Raw genomic sequence first — 17,323 nt, forward strand, 5'->3', positions numbered from 1 at the left:
AGAGACATGAAACTCAATTTTTTTCTTTCATGATTCAGATAGAGAATACAATTTTAAACAACTTTCTAATTTACTTCTATTATCTAATTTGTTTCATTCTCTTGGTATCATTTGTTGAAGTAGCAGCAATCCACTAATGGTTTCTAATTGAACTCATGGGTGAGCCAATCGATATATGCAGCTACCAATCAACAGCTAGAACCTAGGTTATCTGCTGCGCTTGAGCTTTCCTAGATAAAGCTTTCAGGAAAGGATAACAAGAGAAGGAAGCAAATTAAATAATAGAAGTAAATTGGAAAGTTGTTTAAAATTGTATTCTCTATCTGAATCATGAAATAAAAATTTGGGGTTTAATAGTCAACTGACGTCTAAGTTTAAGGGCGCTACAGTAATAAATAGGGGTGTTTAGAACCCCAAAACCACTGAGGCAAGCAGCTAATAAAGAGTTCACCACATGCAAAGCTGCTGCAGGAACTTCCTTTTAAAATGGGCTGGGCTGTTACTCCCACCTATCCCCCCACCCCAGGTTTTTCCAGCTACCGCCTCTTGTTTACACAGCATATCTATATTCAGTATTGTATAGATGGAGATTTAAACATGTTAAAGCAGCATGTAAGTATGTTACTTATAAACAATTTAATACACTCCAAGGGTGACCTAGGTTACAAAATGGCAGTGCCAATTACATTATGAACACTAACACTTTACACCTATTTCTTAAATTTTTAAACATAGATCTGCTTATTATTTCTTTGCTCTGAATAAATAATGATATCTAGCATTTATTTAGTATTTAATGTCCCTACAAAAAAGTAGACAGTGTTTATTTTTTGAGTGTGGTTTAAGTACAAATTTGTAATCAAAATGGGATAATTTGTTATTTGCTGATGGAACGTTTAAAAAAAAAAAAAAAAAAAAAAAAGTGTCCTGGAAACGTCCTCACCTGTGTGAACTCTATGGCTTCCCATTGGCTCTTGCTTGAGGCTGACGGTTTCATAGTCTATCAGACTCTTCACTAAGTACTCAAAGAAAATCTTCATCTCTGATATATAAGGATTCCATTTGGAGAGAAGACCAAAGCTCTGAAAATCTGGTTTGGAAAATCGCAGCTTGTAGAAAAAATCCGACAGCCATTTGATCGTCTCCAATACCTTTAGGGAAAAATGTTAACACTGAAAAATACACAACACATCTGAACACAAAGAACATGATATACATTTAGATTAATATAAGATCACTATATAGATACATAACACACAAGCACAATGCTCGAGCATCAGAATTGCCTGTTTTTTCAGTGCATTGGATGTCCTTTTGAAGGGTTCACCTATATCATAATCTTATGTGTAGCATACGTCCCTACACCCTTTAGTCCCATAAAGCAAGCTATTAAAATCAAAGGGACACTAAACGCTTAAAGGGACACTCAAGACAAAATAAACTTTTATGATTCAGATAGAGCAGCAGTTTTAAGACATTTTCAAACGAACTTCCATTTTGCAGTCTTTTTATATTCACACTTTCTGGGGAACAAGATCCTACTGAGCATGTGCACAAGCTCACAGGGTATACGTATACTAGTCTGTGATTGGCTGATGTCTGTCACATGATACAGGGGGTCAGAAAATGACATTTGTCAGAAGAAGAAAAAATCTACTGCTTATTTGAAATTCAGAGTAGGTGTTATTGCATTGTCAGTTGATTATGCACTTGTTAATTATGCAATTCTACTGTATTGAGTGGTCCTTTAAGATTCTAAAATACAAAGTTTAAAACAAAGCGCATTAAAGTATATTTGCTGTATACTTTCATTATTTGTTTGTCCACTTTTCAAAAAATGTAAATCTTAAAATTGTTGATTCTTAGTTTCAGAACTGGAACACTGCAGACTTCACAAGCCTATACCTGCTACTTAGCAAGGGTTTGCTAAAATAATAACCAAGTCTGGATTGGCTCTTCCAAATAAGGCAAGTGGGGTGGAGTTTGATTATTGAACAAAAATGTAAAATGTTTAACCCCTTCACACAAAAAGACTTATATTTATATATAAGTTGTGTGGAACTTTGGCTATGGTAACGCACAACGTATATATACGTCTGAGCTTCAAGATCAACCAGTTTCAGCTCTAAAAGCTATGGGAGTGATTGTTTCTGTTCCATTGTTGGAACAAGAGATGGGATTTTATTTGAATCTCTTCATTGTTCCAAAGAAGGAGGGAACTTTCAAACCGGTTTTGGATCTGAAGACTCTGAACAAATTTGTTCCTACTCTGCTTTTTGTTGAGCAAGCTGCTTTTAGCTTTTCCCTCAGTCACTCTTTGTATGGCGGTATCAGGTCTCATGATTTCTGCATGGGATGCTATTCAGTTTGCATGGCATCTTCAGCTTTGTCACATACAAGCCTATTGGGAGCTGCCTGGGGGTCTCAGAGCACAGGGGGCTTGGGCTCCTCAGGAGACGAGGTTGCCAATAAATATTCTAGAACTGCTATTTTCAGAGCTCTTCAGAGTTAGCCTCAGTTAAAAAGGTAGTCTCATCTCCGTTTCCAATCAATGTCACAGCAGTGGCGTATATCAATCATCAAGGGAGTGTCTCGGATTCTCTCATAGGAGAAGACAATTTTTGTCTAATGTATGCAGTTCATATTATAGGAGTGAACAACTGGGAAGCAGATTTTATCAGTCATCAGTCTGCATCCACGGGAATGGTCTCTCCATCAGGATGTTTTTCTTCTTCAGATTGTGTATGTTTGGGGTCTTCCAGAGATAGATCTGATGGCTTCTCGTTTAAACAACAAGTTTCCTAGGTACTTTGCAAGGTCTAGGGATCCTCAGGTGTTGTTTATGGATGCTCTAGTCATTTCAGCTTGCTTATTTGTTTCCTCCTTTGGTTCTTCTTCCCAGAGTAATCATCAGCAATTCTGATTGGTTCAGCTTGGCTTCACAGGGTTTGGAATGCAGATCTGGTTCAGATGTCCAGTTGCCCACCTTGGCCTCTACGGTCAGACCTTTTTTCTCAAGGTACGTTTTTCCATCCGGATCTCAAATCTCAAAGCTTGATGGCTTGGAGATTGGACAGTTAGTTATTAGACATAAAGGTTTTTCTGATTCATAGGAAGATTGCTAATTTTCTTGACATTGATGGTTTTCTTCAGGCTTTGGCACAAATTAAGCCTGTTAATAAGCACATTTCTCCACCTTGGAATCTAAATTTGGTGTTTAAGGATTTGCAGGCTCCTATGTTTGAACCTATCTCTTCTGCTAGAAGAGTTTCTGAATTGTCTGCTCTTTCTTGTGATCCTCCTTATCTAATTTTTCATCAGGCTAAGGCAATTTTTAGAACTAAGTTTAACTTTTTGCCTAAGGTTGCGTCCTCAAACAATAAAAGTCGAGAAACGAATGTTTCTTCTTTGTGTCCTGATCTTAAGAATTCTGCAGAAAGGCTTTTTCACAATTTGGATGTTGTTAGAGCCTTTAAGTTAGGGCTGCAACTGATGATTATTTTCATAATCGATTAATTGGCAGATTATTTTTTCGACTAATCAGATTAAAAAAAAAATCCTATATTTAAAATAAAATTCAGACTAACACTTTAGATTAACACAACTGTTTTTTTTTTTAACCGGCAGCAGAACACATTTTTCTAATCAAGCAAAAAAACAAACAAACCTTGAACTGTTTCAAAAGAGCTTGTTCACTCCTTTAGAAACTTTGCATTGAAATGCAAAAATGACAACATGACCACATACTCCTGGCTGAGGCTGGCACTCTTTTTGCAAGCTATTTTGCCTGCAGCCAAGAAGAGGAGCTCAGATGGTGTTGAGGTGCGTGAGATGCATAAGTAGGGTTTTTGCCAATATCACCAAGGTGGGATATTTATCTTTGTCAACACTCCACCAATGCAAGGGGCATCTTAACAAAGTAAGCCTGGACTTCATTCTAACATAAAAATATCTTGAATATTTATGGTAATGGTAAATAACAAGCTATGAGGTTAGTGAAATATCTAGTCCACTCTTAAAACAACATATACATACTTAGAGAGGTTGAATTTGGTACATATTACAATTAATTAAAAATATAAAAAAATAAGAAAAGTCAAAAGTGCTAAGGACTATATATCAATAACAGGACAAAGCCTTACACATTTATCTACACAGTACATATGATCCGCAATACCAAGCAATCGGCTAATAATTGTGCAAACAGATAATAGTGCACATCAATTCAAATAACAACTCCCATCAATCTAGGGCTAGGTGTAAATAACAAACTCGGCACTATATCATGTAAAGCATAGCCCCAAATCATCTGATGTAATATACACAATCCAAATGATGACTGGATTGCACATAAGCCAGGAGTAGTTGTAAACTTATGCTGTTCTGAAAACGTGGAAAGTAAAATGTCTGTAGACGTCCTTTAGACTAAGGACATAACCATAAAACACAATACCATGTGCAGGGGCTCATTGGAGTGAAGCAGCTGGTGCTGTGCACAGAACAACTAATCGATTATAAGATTCGTTAACAACTATTTTATAATAGATTATTATTGATTATATCGATTAGTTGTTGCAGCTCTACTTTAAGTATTATGTTACTGAGGATTTCAGGCAAACTTCTAGTTTGTTAATTTTTCAGGTTCTAAGAGAGGGCTTAAATCTACTGCTATTTCTTTGACTTCTTGGTTGAAACTTTTGATTCATAAAGTTTACTTGGAGTTGGAACAAACTCCACCTACACGGATTACTGCTCATTCTACCAATTCAGTTGCCAGTTCTTGGGCTTTCAAGAAAGGAGTACAACAACTTTTAAGGGATCTTAGCTCCACTGTGTTGAATTTAAATACTACAAAATAATACCAAAAACTAGGTGTGGAGTATATAGTCAGTTATAAAATCACAATTTCATTAATAACTATTTAAAAATAATAAAAAATTATGTGTATTTCAATTCCTCAGTATGCTCAATTAAAGGGTTAATAGTCACATGATTCCCTCCTGCAAACATCACAAAAAAGTAAAATCATGACTAAATAAAATGAAAAAGTGGCCAAGGGGTTCAGGGATTGTGTGGTTGCCAATAATAATAATATGAACCGTCAGCTCATAAATCACATATATCACATTCGTCACCTTGGAGGCCTGTGTTGACAAAATTTGCAAAGCAGCTACTTGGTATTCTTTGCATACTTTTACTAAATTCTACCATTTTTATGTTTTTGCTTCTTCTGGGGCAGCCATTGGTAGGAAAGTCCTTCAGGCAGTAGTCTGAGCTTTTGCCTGTGGGTCATTTTAAGTGCATATTAAAGAACTTCCAATGTATTTTTCTGTTCAGGTTGTGAATTTTCTTTGTGAAAAAAAGTTGTTCTTTTAATCTCACCTTCCTTTTTTCATTACTTGTGGACTTCATGGCTTGGGTATTTGTTGCCAGGAGTAATGGATCGTGGAAAACATAATTTACGCTTACCTGATAAATTCATTTCTTTTAGGGTAGTGAGAGTCTACAAGACCCCATCCTTTTTTTTTTGGTGATGGTTTATTTTTGGTAGCACATATTTGTTTCACCTGCTCCTGTTATTTTGCGCTTATTACATTTTTACTACTTATTTTGCTTGCTTTACTCAGATTCATTCACCAGTGAAGTGAGAGGGGTTTTATAGAGCTCTTGGGGTTTGGGTAATGGATCATGGACTCTCACCACCATGAAATAAATTAAACTAAACCATCTGCAAACATAGATTAGCAGTATTCATACACAAACCTGCTCAGACGACAACATTAGCTTGTTGGCACAACCAGGAAACAAAGGGTCTGCAGATTCTGGCTTTATTGTACTTTGAGGCTTTCTTGGGGTATAGCAGCCAATTGCTTTCAATGAGGTCTTCCAACATTCAGGGCTCAAGAGCTGATCTGCAGAACCTAAAAACACCAATAATAAAAAAAGGGACCTGAAACACAATATTTTTCTTTTATGATTCAGATAGAACATATCATTTTAAAACAACTTTCAAATTTGCTTCTATTTTCAAATGTGCTTCATTCTCTTGGTATTCTTTGTTTAAGAATCAATACTGCACTACTGGGAGCTAGCTCAACTAATTAGGTGAGCCAATAACATATATGTGCAGCCACCAATCAACAGCTAGCTCCCAGTAGGGCATTGCTGCTCCTCAGCCTGCCTTTGTATGCTTTTCAACAAAGAATACCAAGAATACAAAGCAATTTAGAGAAAATAAGTAAATTGGAAAATGTTTTAAAATTTCTTGCTTTTTTTATTTTTACTTTTAAGTATTGCATGCCATACAAGTAGCATAGATCATGAAAGCACATTTATAGCTCCAGTAATGCTGCAGAGGCTGCCCCTAAACCCGCAGCAGGAGGTGAAGGCCATTAGATAGATATGAAGGCATGAAGCATAAGGTCTGCAAATGCGCACTTCTATCCTTACTCTCAGCACACCAATGTAAACAGTAAATTGTTCTGCGATACGCAATCCACTGTGTAAAGTTGTGTCACAGGGGGAAGAATGACTGTCTGCTTTGGAAAACTAGACTATGGAAAATTGATTTTGAAGAGAGAGCAGGGATTGGACCTTAACGGGACAGTAAACCTTAAAAATAATGTTATATAATTCTGCACATAGTGCAGAATTATATAACATTATTTAGGTGCTATAGCCATAAAACCCTATTTTACCTTTTAAAATGTAAAAATGACAGCGCTTTTACAGACCCGCTCTCTGCTGAGCGGGTCTGTAATATTTAGTCAGCGCATCGGGCCAGCTGTGACAGGAGCGAGCTCCACTTAATGCTATGGCGCGGTCGGGCCGGGCTCTGACTATACAGCTGGCCCGATGCGCTGACTAAATATTACAGACCCGCTCAGCAGAGAGCAGGTCTGTAAAAGTGCTGTCATTTTTACATTTTAAAAGGTAAAAAAGGGGTTTTATGGCTATATCACCTAAATAATGGTATATAATTCTGCACTATGTGCAGAATTATATAACATTATTTTTAAGGTTTACTGTCCCTTTAAGCTATAGGAAAAAAAATATAGGTTGGAGGAGGAGGTGGGTTCCAACACTACAGAAAAGAAATGAACGCTTAGAAGAGGAGGTTGGGAGTACAAGGTGGATTCCTACACTACAAAAAAAATAATAATAAGTGATAAATATTTAAAAAATGCACTAATTTGTTACTGGCAGACTAGGTGCCAGTAACAACAATGGCAAGAAACAGTGCAAGGGGGAGGGTTAGAAAACTGTTTGGGGGGGGGTTATCAAGGAGGTGGCAGGGTGAGGAAGGAACCCTGCACTACAGAAAAATAATAAAACTAGAAAAAAAAAAAAAAAAACTAAACTGCAAACTAGCAGATTGGCTGCCAGTACCTAAGATGGCGGTGACCAGTGGGGGGAGGAAACAGAGCTGTTTGGGAGGGATCAGGTAGAGATCAGGGGGTGGGAGAGTAATCCCGACACTGCTGCAAATATTACCCTTAACAGCTGATTAACCCCTTCACTGTTGGAATTTTAGAAGTGTGGTGAGCAGCTGCAATTAGTTGCCATTTAATGTACCAAAAAACAAAGAAAAAAAGTCTGCTATTTCTCAACAAAGGTGAGCTTTTACAACAATTAGTCATATGACTGCAGTAGTTGTGTGTACATTTATATATATATATATATATATATATATATATATATATATTAGGGCTGCAACAACTAATCGGTAAGTTTTGATCATAAAAATAGTTGTCAACAAATCTCATTATCAATTAGGTGGTCAGCGATTAGTTGGTCAGTTGCACAGCACCAGCTGCTTTAATCTGACGATCTACTGCAACTAAGATTGTGCAAAAAAAATTGAATTTATTTATTTTTTTAATCTTTTTTCTATCCGATTAATCGGACAATAATTATCCGATTAATCGGATAGAAAAAATAATAATAAATAAAAATGTTTGCACAATACCATGTGCAGGAGTTCATCGGATTGAAGCAGCTGGTGCTGTGCAATTAACCAACTAATCTCTGACCACCTAATTGATAATGACATTCTTTGACAACTATTTTTATGATCAATCTTACCGATTAGTTGTTGCAGCCCTAATATATATATATATATATATATATATATATTATATATATATATAAATGATAGTATTTAGCAGTCAAATAGTGGCTTCAAATTTACCAAACTGGACCTAGATTAATACCTTTGGTTGTCTTCTTTAAATATATAAATATAGTAAAATAAAAAATACAAAGGCTCTATTTCTGTTTAAATGGAGTGATGGTAAAAATGCTAAAAATTCTCCAGTACTTTGGGCAAGTTTTTCTATAAAATTTGCTGGTAGTGAAGGGGCTAAAGTATGTTTTCCAGCATTGTTCTGGTCTGACAACAGAGTATAGAGCGTATACACAAAACCAATTGATTATACTGCAGGCACACAAGGTTCCCACACAGCAACTACTGCTGGAATTAGTTTTTCCTCCTCTACATGCAGCACTATACATTATTTTAACTGATTACAGATGCCAGTTGGTAAAGCTTTGTCTTTATACTGAGCGCCGCCATCTTGTAGCTCGCGTATTGTTGCATCCTGTGACAGAAGCAGTGCACTTTCACAAATCTGTGATGTCACTGGCTTTTTGATAGCTGTACCTTATACTTTGTGTTAGCAATAGAAAAGGGAATCTTTACATGTTTGCAGTTTATTTACAGTTTAAAGGTTACAAAAGAAATATAAAAAAGCCGTCATAAATAATGTAGAACAATGCAGCCCACTGCAAAATTGTACAGCGCCTGCTCTGTATTGTGCACGCTAAACTGAAGTGCACAAGGTGGCTCGTCAAGACAACAATGTCACTGATCTGTGGATGTGTAACTGTAGTTGTAGTAGTTTAAAGGGACATTAAACTGAAATTTTCTTTCATGATTTAGATAGAGCATGTGACTTTAAACAACTTTTCAATTTACTTCTATTATCAAATTTGTTTCATTCTCTTGGTAGTCTTTGTTGAATGAGCAGCAATTGCACTACTGGGAGCTAGCTGAACACATCTGGGGAACCAATTAAAAGAGGCATTTTTATGCTGCAACCAATCAGCAGCTAGCTCCCAGTAATGCATTGCTGCTCCTGAGCCTACTTAGGTATCCTTTTCAACTAAGGATACCAAGAGAGCTAAGCAAATTAGATAACAGAAGTAAATTGGAAAGTTGTTTAAAATCACATGCTGTCTGAATCATGAAAAAAAAAATGTTTGAATTTTATGTCCCTTTAATATTGCACAAGCAATCATATGTGCAGCCATGTCTCCGGCATTTGTGCAAACCACTATACAAGAGCAGGGCTTGTCAATCACTCTGGATGGATCAGTTCAGAATTCTTTTTAAGTCCAACACTTCTGAGGTGGCGGAGAGGTTAAGAAGCTGCTGCTGCCCATACTGTAATATACATAACGCTATGGCCTGGATTCACACATAAAACAAGTGATATATATATTTATCATTTCTTCCCTAAGCCATTCCAATCCAAGATTAACTGATATAACAAACAATATAAAATGTTTAATAAAAGGAACACATTCAGACAAACAATGATACGTAGCACTAAACAACTTACTTTGCATGAGTAATCTGAGGCAGTCGCTGTAATGATCTGGGAACTGATAGCGAAAGACCGAGTTCCAGTGCTTACAGAATATGTTAAAAGGCATTAACATGTCTTCTTCAGGTACAAGGCCACAAAGGGTCAGAGCCAAGTGGACCGATTCAATCAGCTTGGTCCTCTCTGACATAGAAGGCTTTGCAGAGTTCAACCAATGGTTGAGATCAAACTGAAGGTAAAAATAAAAAGGTGTTAAGTAAGATGATAAACTGCTTTATGCACACAACGTGATCAGCATTTCAAACAAAAAGTATGCGCTTATATTTATTCCCTTTTCCACATGTAAACTAATATAAAGTGCTAATTGCTGTATATACTTTGCAAAGAAAATTACGTTATTTTCTATTATTCTACTCTGATATGCACTGTGTATTTTAAAGAAACATTCTCACTATTGTCACTTCACAGTAATAATTATATTTTTTCCAAACATTTGTTCAAAAACAACTTATGCTTACTAGATAATTTAATTTCCTTCTATATAAGGAGAGTACACTGTATCATTCCTTACTGTTGGGAAATACTGAACCTAGCCACCAGGAAGACACCCCAGCCAAAGGCTTAAATACCTCTCCCACTTCCCCCATCCCCCAGTCATTCTGCTGAGGAACAGTAGGAGAAATATCAGGGTATAAATGGTGCCAGAAGATAAATAAAATGTAGAGGGCCACCAATTGGAGAACACGGGCGGGGACCGTGGACTCTCCTTATACAGAAGGAAATTAAATTATCTGGCAAGCATAATTTATGTTTTCCTTCTTAATATAAGGAGAGTCCATGGCATCATTCCTTACTGTTGGGAAACATACCCAAGCTCTAGAGGACACTGAATGATAACAGAAGGGACAAAAATAGAGACAGACCCTAATCTGAGGGCACCACAGCCTGCAAAACCTTTCTCCCGAAAGCTGCTTCAGCCGAAGCAAAAACATCAAACTTGTAAAATTTAGAAAAAGTGTGTAAGGACCACCAGGTAGCCGTCTTACAAATCTGATCCATAGAGGCCTCGTTCTTAAAGGCACAAAAGGAAGCCACTGCTCTAGTAAAATGAGCTCTAATCCTGTGAGGAGGTTTATGTCCCACCGTCTCATAAGCAGGGTGGATAACACTCCCTAACCAAAAAGATAAGGAAGTCGAAGAGACCTTCTATCCCTTACGCTTCCCGGACTAGACAACAAACAAGGACAAAGTTTGTCTAAAATCCTTAGTAGCCTGAAGGTAGAACTTTAAGGCGCAAACCACTTCTAGATTATGATGCAAACGTTCCCTCGCAGAGGAAGGATTTGAACACAAGGAAGGAACCACAACCTCTTGACTTGATGTTGCGGTCTGACACGACCTTAGGCAGAAAACCTAACGTAGTACACGTAGGACAGCCTTATCAGAATGGAACACCAAATAAGGAGGCTCACATTGCAAGGCGACAATCTCAGATACTCTGCGCGCAGAAGCAATAGCCAGTAGAAAAAGAATCTTCCAGGACAACAATTTAATGTCATTCTCATGCATAGGCTCAAACGGAGCCCGTTGCAACACCTTAAGAACAAGATTTAGACTCCAAGGATCCTAATCAGGTCTGATCCTAATCAGAGCCTTAACAAAGAACTGTACATCGGGAAGCTCGGAGAGACTCTTGTGCAGTAAAACAGATAGGGCCGAAATCTGTCCCCTCAGGGAACTGGCAGAAAGGCCCTTCTCCAGTCAATCCTGGAGAAACGATAGGATCCTGGCAACCTTAATTTTATGCCAGGAAAATCCACGCTCTTCACATTAGAATAAGTAGGTTCTCCACACCTTATGATAGATGCGAAGAGTAACCGGCTTACGAGGTTGAATGAGAGTATCAATCACTCTCTCAGAAAAACCTTTATTGGCTAGGACTAAGCGTTCAATCTCCATGCAGTCAGCCTCAGAGAATCTAGATTTTGATGAACAAAAGGACCTTGTTCCAGCAGATCCCTGTGACAAGGTAACTTCCACGGAGGAGAAGATGACATCCTCACCAGGTCCGCGAACCACATCCTTCGCGGCCACGATGGAGCAATCAGTATCACCGATTCCTGCTTGATGCAGGCTACTACACGAGGAAGAAGTGGTAACTGCAGGAAAAACTAAATTTATGCTTACCTGATAAATTTCTTTCTTTCTTGACACGACGAGTCCACGGATCAGTTAATTACTATTGGGAATATCACTCCTGCCCAGCAGGAGGCAGCAAAGAGCACCACAGCAAAGCTGTTAAATATCACCTCCCTTCCCTCCAACCCCAGTCATTCGACCGAAGCAAAGGAGAGAAAGGAAGTAACAAGGTGCAGAGGTGTCTGAAGTTTATAACATACCAACAAACCCTGTCCAAAGAGAACGGGGCGGGCCGTGGACTCACCGTATCAAGAAAGAAATAAATTTATCAGGTAAGCATACATTTTGTTTTCTTTCTAATGACACGATGAGTCTACGGATCATCTAATTACTATTGGGAATCAATACCCAATCTAGAGTACACAGATGATAAGGGAGGGACAAGACAGGGAACCTAAACGGAAGGCACTATTGGTTGAATAATCTTTCTTCCAAAAGCGGCCTCACCCGAGGCAAACGTGTCAAATTTATAAAATTTTGAAAAAGTGTGAAGAGAGGACCAAGTTGCAGCCTTGCAAATCTGTTCCACAGAAGCTTCATTTTTGAATGCCCAGGAAGAGGAAACAGCCCTCGTAGAATGAGCCGTAACTCTCTCAGGAGGCTGCTGTCCAACTGTTTCATAAGCAAACCTAATGATACTCTTCAGCCACAAATAAAGAGAAGTAGCCGTAGCTTTCTGCCCCCTACGTTTCCCAGAGAATACCACAAACAGAGCAGAAGACTGACGAAAATCCTTAGTCACCTGCAAATAGAATTTTTGTGCACACACCACGTCCAGATTGTGCAAAAGCCGTTTCTTCTGAGAAGAAGGATTAGGACACAAGGAAGGAACAACAATCTCCTGATTAATGTTCCGATCTGAAACTACTTTAGGGAGAAAACCTAACTTACGGCTAGATTTGGAGTTTTGTCGGTAACGACCCGAAAAACTAACGCCGGCTTTTTTCTGGCCGCACCATAAAAATAACTCTGGTATTGAGAGTCCACATAAAGGCTGCGTTAGGCTCCAAAAAAGGAGCGTAGAGCATTTTTAACGCAGCTTCAACTCTCAATACCAGAGTTGCTTACACAAGCGGCCAGCCTCAAAAACGTGCTCGTGCACGATTCCCCCATAGGAAACAATGGGGCTGTTTGAGCTGAAAAAAAAACCTAACACCTGCAAAAAAGCCGCGTTCAGCTCTTAACGCAGCCCCATTGTTTGCTATGGGGAAACACTTCGTACGTCTGCACCTAACACTCTAACATGTACCCCGAGTCTAAACACCCCTAACCTTACACTTATTAACCCCTAATCTGCCGCCCCCGCTATCGCTGACACCTGCATTTTATTTTTAACCCCTAATCTGCCGCTCCGTAAACCGCTGCTACTTACATTATCCCTATGTACCCCTAATCTGCTGCCCCTAACACTGCCGACCCCTATATTATATTTATTAACCCCTAATCTGCCCCCCTCAACGTCGCCTCCACCTGCCTACACTTATTAACCCCTAATCTGCCGAGCGGACCGCACCGCTATTATAATAAAGTTATTAACCCCTAATCCGCCTCACTAACCCTATAATAAATAGTATTAACCCCTAATCTGCCCTCCCTAACATCGCCGACACCTAACTTCAATTATTAACCCCTAATCTGCCGACCGGAGCTCACCGCTATTCTAATAAATGGATTAACCCCTAAAGCTAAGTCTAACCCTAACACTAACACCCCCCTAAATTAAATATAATTTACATCTAACGAAATTAATTAATTCTTATTAAATAAATTATTCCTATTTAAAGATAAATACTTACCTGTAAAATAAACCCTAATATAGCTACAATATAAATTATAATTATATTATAGCTATTTTAGGATTTATATTTATTTTACAGGTAACTTTGTATTTATTTTAACCAGGTACAATAGCTATTAAATAGTTAAGAACTATTTAATAGCTAAAATAGTTAAAATAATTACAAAATTACCTGTAAAATAAATCCTAACCTAAGTTACAATTAAACCTAATACTACACTATCAATAAATTAATTAAATAAACTACCTACAATTACCTACAATTAACCTAACACTACACTATCAATAAATTAATTAAATACAATTCCTACAAATAAATACAATTAAATAAACTAGCTAAAGTACAAAAAATAAAAAAGAACTAAGTTACAAAAAATAAAAAACATTTACAAACATAAGAAAAATATTACAACAATTTTAAACTAATTACACCTACTCTAAGCCCCCTAATAAAACAACAAAGCCCCCCAAAATAAAAAATGCCCTACCCTATTCTAAATTAATAAAGTTAAAAGCTCTTTTACCTTACCAGCCCTGAACAGGGCCCTTTGCGGGGCATGCCCCAAAGAATTCAGCTCTTTTGCCTGTAAAAAAAAACATACAATACCCCCCCCCAACATTACAACCCACCACCCACATACCCCTAATCTAACCCAAACCCCCCTTAAATAAACCTAACACTAAGCCCCTGAAGATCATCCTACCTTGTCTTCACCTCACCAGGTATCACCGATCCGTCCTGGCTCCAAAATCTTCATCCAACCCAAGCGGGGGTTGGCGATCCATCATCCGGTGGCTGAAGAGGTTCAGAAGAGGCTCCAAAGTCTTCATCCTATCCGGGAAGAAGAGGCGATCCGGACCGGCAACCATCTTGATCCAAGCGGCATCTTCTATCTTCATCCGATGATGACCGGCTCCATCCTGAAGACCTCCACCGCGGACCCATCTTCTTCCGGCGACGTCCAACTGAAGAATGACGGTTCCTTTAAGGGACGTCATCCAAGATGGCGTCCCTCGAATTCCGATTGGCTGATAGGATTCTATCAGCCAATCGGAATTAAGGTAGGAATATTCTGATTGGCTGATGGAATCAGCCAATCAGAATCAAGTTCAATCCGATTGGCTGATCCAATCAGCCAATCAGATTGAGCTCGCATTCTATTGGCTGATCGGAACAGCCAATAGAATGCGAGCTCAATCTGATTGGCTGATTGGCGGTAGCCTAAAACCAGCGTTAGGAGCCTCTAACTCTGGTTTTCACGGCTAACGCCAAACTCCAAATCTAGGTCTTAGTACGCAAAACTACCTTATCCGAATGAAAAATAAGGTAAGGAGATTCATACTGTAATGCCGAGAGTTCTGACACAAAACTTTCCAAGATAACAACTTAATATCTAAGGAATGTATAGGCTCAAAAGGAGCCCCTTGAATAACCTTAAACACTAAATTAAGACTCCAGGGAGGAGTAACTTGCTTGGCCTGACAAAACGAATTGTACGTCTGGGACGTACGCCAGACGTTTATGTAACAAAATAGACAAGGCAGATATTTGCCCCTTTAGGGAAATTGACGAAACATCCTTCTTCAAACCTTCTTGGAGAAAGGACAGAATTCTAGGAATCCTAACTCTACTCCAAGAGTAACCCTTGGATTCACACCAATATAGATATTTACGCCATATCTTGTGGTAAATCTTTCTAGTCACAGGTTTACGAGCCTGAATCATGGTCTCAATGACCGATTCCAAAAATCCACGCTTGGACAGAATTAAGCATTCAATCTCCAAGCATTCAGCTTCAGAGAAACTAGATTTGGGTGAAGGAAGGGCCCCTGAAGTAGAAGTTCCTTGCTCAACGGGAGTCTCCAAGGTGGAAGAGATGACATGTCCACCAGGTCTACATACCAAATCCTGCAAGGCCACGCCGGTGCAATGAGGATAACCGACGCCCTCTCCGGCTTGATTCGAGCAATGACCCGAGGTAGAAGAGCGAACCGAGGAAATAGGTATGCAAGACTAAAATTCTATGGTACCGCCAGGGCGTCTATCAGTACAGTTTGAGGGTCCATTGACCTCGACCCGTACCTCGGAAGCTTGGCATTCTACTGTGATGCCATGAGATCCAATTCCAGCTGACCCCATTTGAGAATCAGCCTGGAAAATACTTCCGAATAGAGTTCCCACTCCCCCAGGTGAAAGGTCTGCTCAGAAAGTCCGCCTCCCAGTTGTCCACTCCTGGGATGTAAATCGCAGACAAGCAGCAATTCTAAGTCTCCACCCACTGAATTATCTTGGCTACCTCTGTCATGGCCAAGGAACTCCACGTTCCTCCCTGATGGTTGATGTAAGCCACTGAAGTTATGTTGTCCAACTGGAACCTGATGAAACGGGCCGAGGCTAACTGAGACCAGGCCAGGAGAGCATTGAAGATTACTCTCAGCTCCAGAATGTTTATGGGTAGAACAGACTCCGACCGAGTCCATGCTCCCTGAGCCTTTAGAGAGCCCCAGACTGCTCCCCATCCCAGAAGGCTGGCGTCTGTTGTCACAATCACCCAAGAGGATCTGCGAAAGCAGGTTCCTTGGGAGAGATGATCCTGAGACAACCACCAAAGTAGAGAATTCCTTGTCTCCTGTTCCTGCTGTAATCGTGGAGACAGATCTGCATAATCTCCGTTCCACTGACTGACCATGCTTAACTGCAGAGGTCTGAGGTGGAAACGAGGGAACGGGATGATGTCCATTGCCGCTACCATCAGACCGATTACCTCCATGCACTGAGCCACTGATGGCCGAGGAGAGGACTGAAGCGCTAGGCAAGAATTTAAAATCTTTGATTTCCTGACTTCTGTCAGAAAAATCTTCATTGACAAGGAATCTATTATGGTTCCCAAGAAAACTACCCTTGTATTTGGAACTAAGGAACTCTTTTCCAAGTTTACCTTCCATCCGTGAGATTGAAGGAAAGATAACAAAATTTCCGTGTGGCATCTTACTTGTTGAAAGGATGGTGCCTGAACCAGAATGTCGTCCAGATAAGGCGCCACTGCAATGCCCCATAATCGGAGCACCGCCAACAGAGATCCCAGAACCTTTGAGAAAATTCTGGGAGCAGACCAAATGGAAGAGCCATTGTTGTCTAGAAATGAAAACCTTAGAAACTTGTAATGGTCCCTGTGGATGGGGACATGCAGGTAAGCGTCCTTTAAATCCACTGTTGTCATAAATTGACCCTCTTGGACCAAAGGAAGAATAGAACAAATAGTTTCCATCTTGAAGGACGGCACTCTGAGGAATTTGTTTAGACTCTTGAGATCTAAAATTGGTCTGAAGGTTTCCTCCTTTTTGGGAACCACGAACAGATTGGAATAGAATCCCAGACCTCGTTCCTGTATCGGAACAGGAACAATCACTCCTAGGTCGGAGAGGTCCTGAACACAGTGTAAGAACGCCTCTCTTCTTGTCTGGTCTACAGATAACTTTGAAAGCAGAAACCTGCCCCTCTAGTTTGTATCCCTGAGACACAATATCCACCACCCAGGGATCCTGAACATCTCAAACCCAAGCCTGAGTGAAGAAGGAAAGTCTGCCCCCCACAAGATCCGATCCCGGATCGGGGGCAGGCCCTTCATGCTGCTTTTGATTCAATAGCAGGTTTTTTGGACTGTTTCCCCTTGTTCCAAGACTGATTGGGTCTCCAGGAAGGTTTGGACTGCTCCTG

At 39.5% G+C, this 17,323-nt stretch overlaps 1 protein-coding gene across 1 annotated transcript in view; it reads right to left on the bottom strand.

Annotated features, from left to right (window-relative positions):
* EPG5 (ectopic P-granules 5 autophagy tethering factor) overlaps nt 1-17,323 on the bottom strand; it is a 404,912-nt gene that overhangs the window by 122,151 nt on the left and 265,438 nt on the right. The window contains 3 exon segments of the mRNA XM_053701063.1: nt 944-1,151; nt 5,764-5,921; nt 9,624-9,837. Coding sequence (XP_053557038.1) covers nt 944-1,151; nt 5,764-5,921; nt 9,624-9,837 — 580 coding nt within the window.

The sequence above is a fragment of the Bombina bombina genome, chromosome 2 (genome assembly GCF_027579735.1).
Source record: "Bombina bombina isolate aBomBom1 chromosome 2, aBomBom1.pri, whole genome shotgun sequence".
In the NCBI taxonomy this organism is placed as follows: domain Eukaryota; kingdom Metazoa; phylum Chordata; class Amphibia; order Anura; family Bombinatoridae; genus Bombina; species Bombina bombina.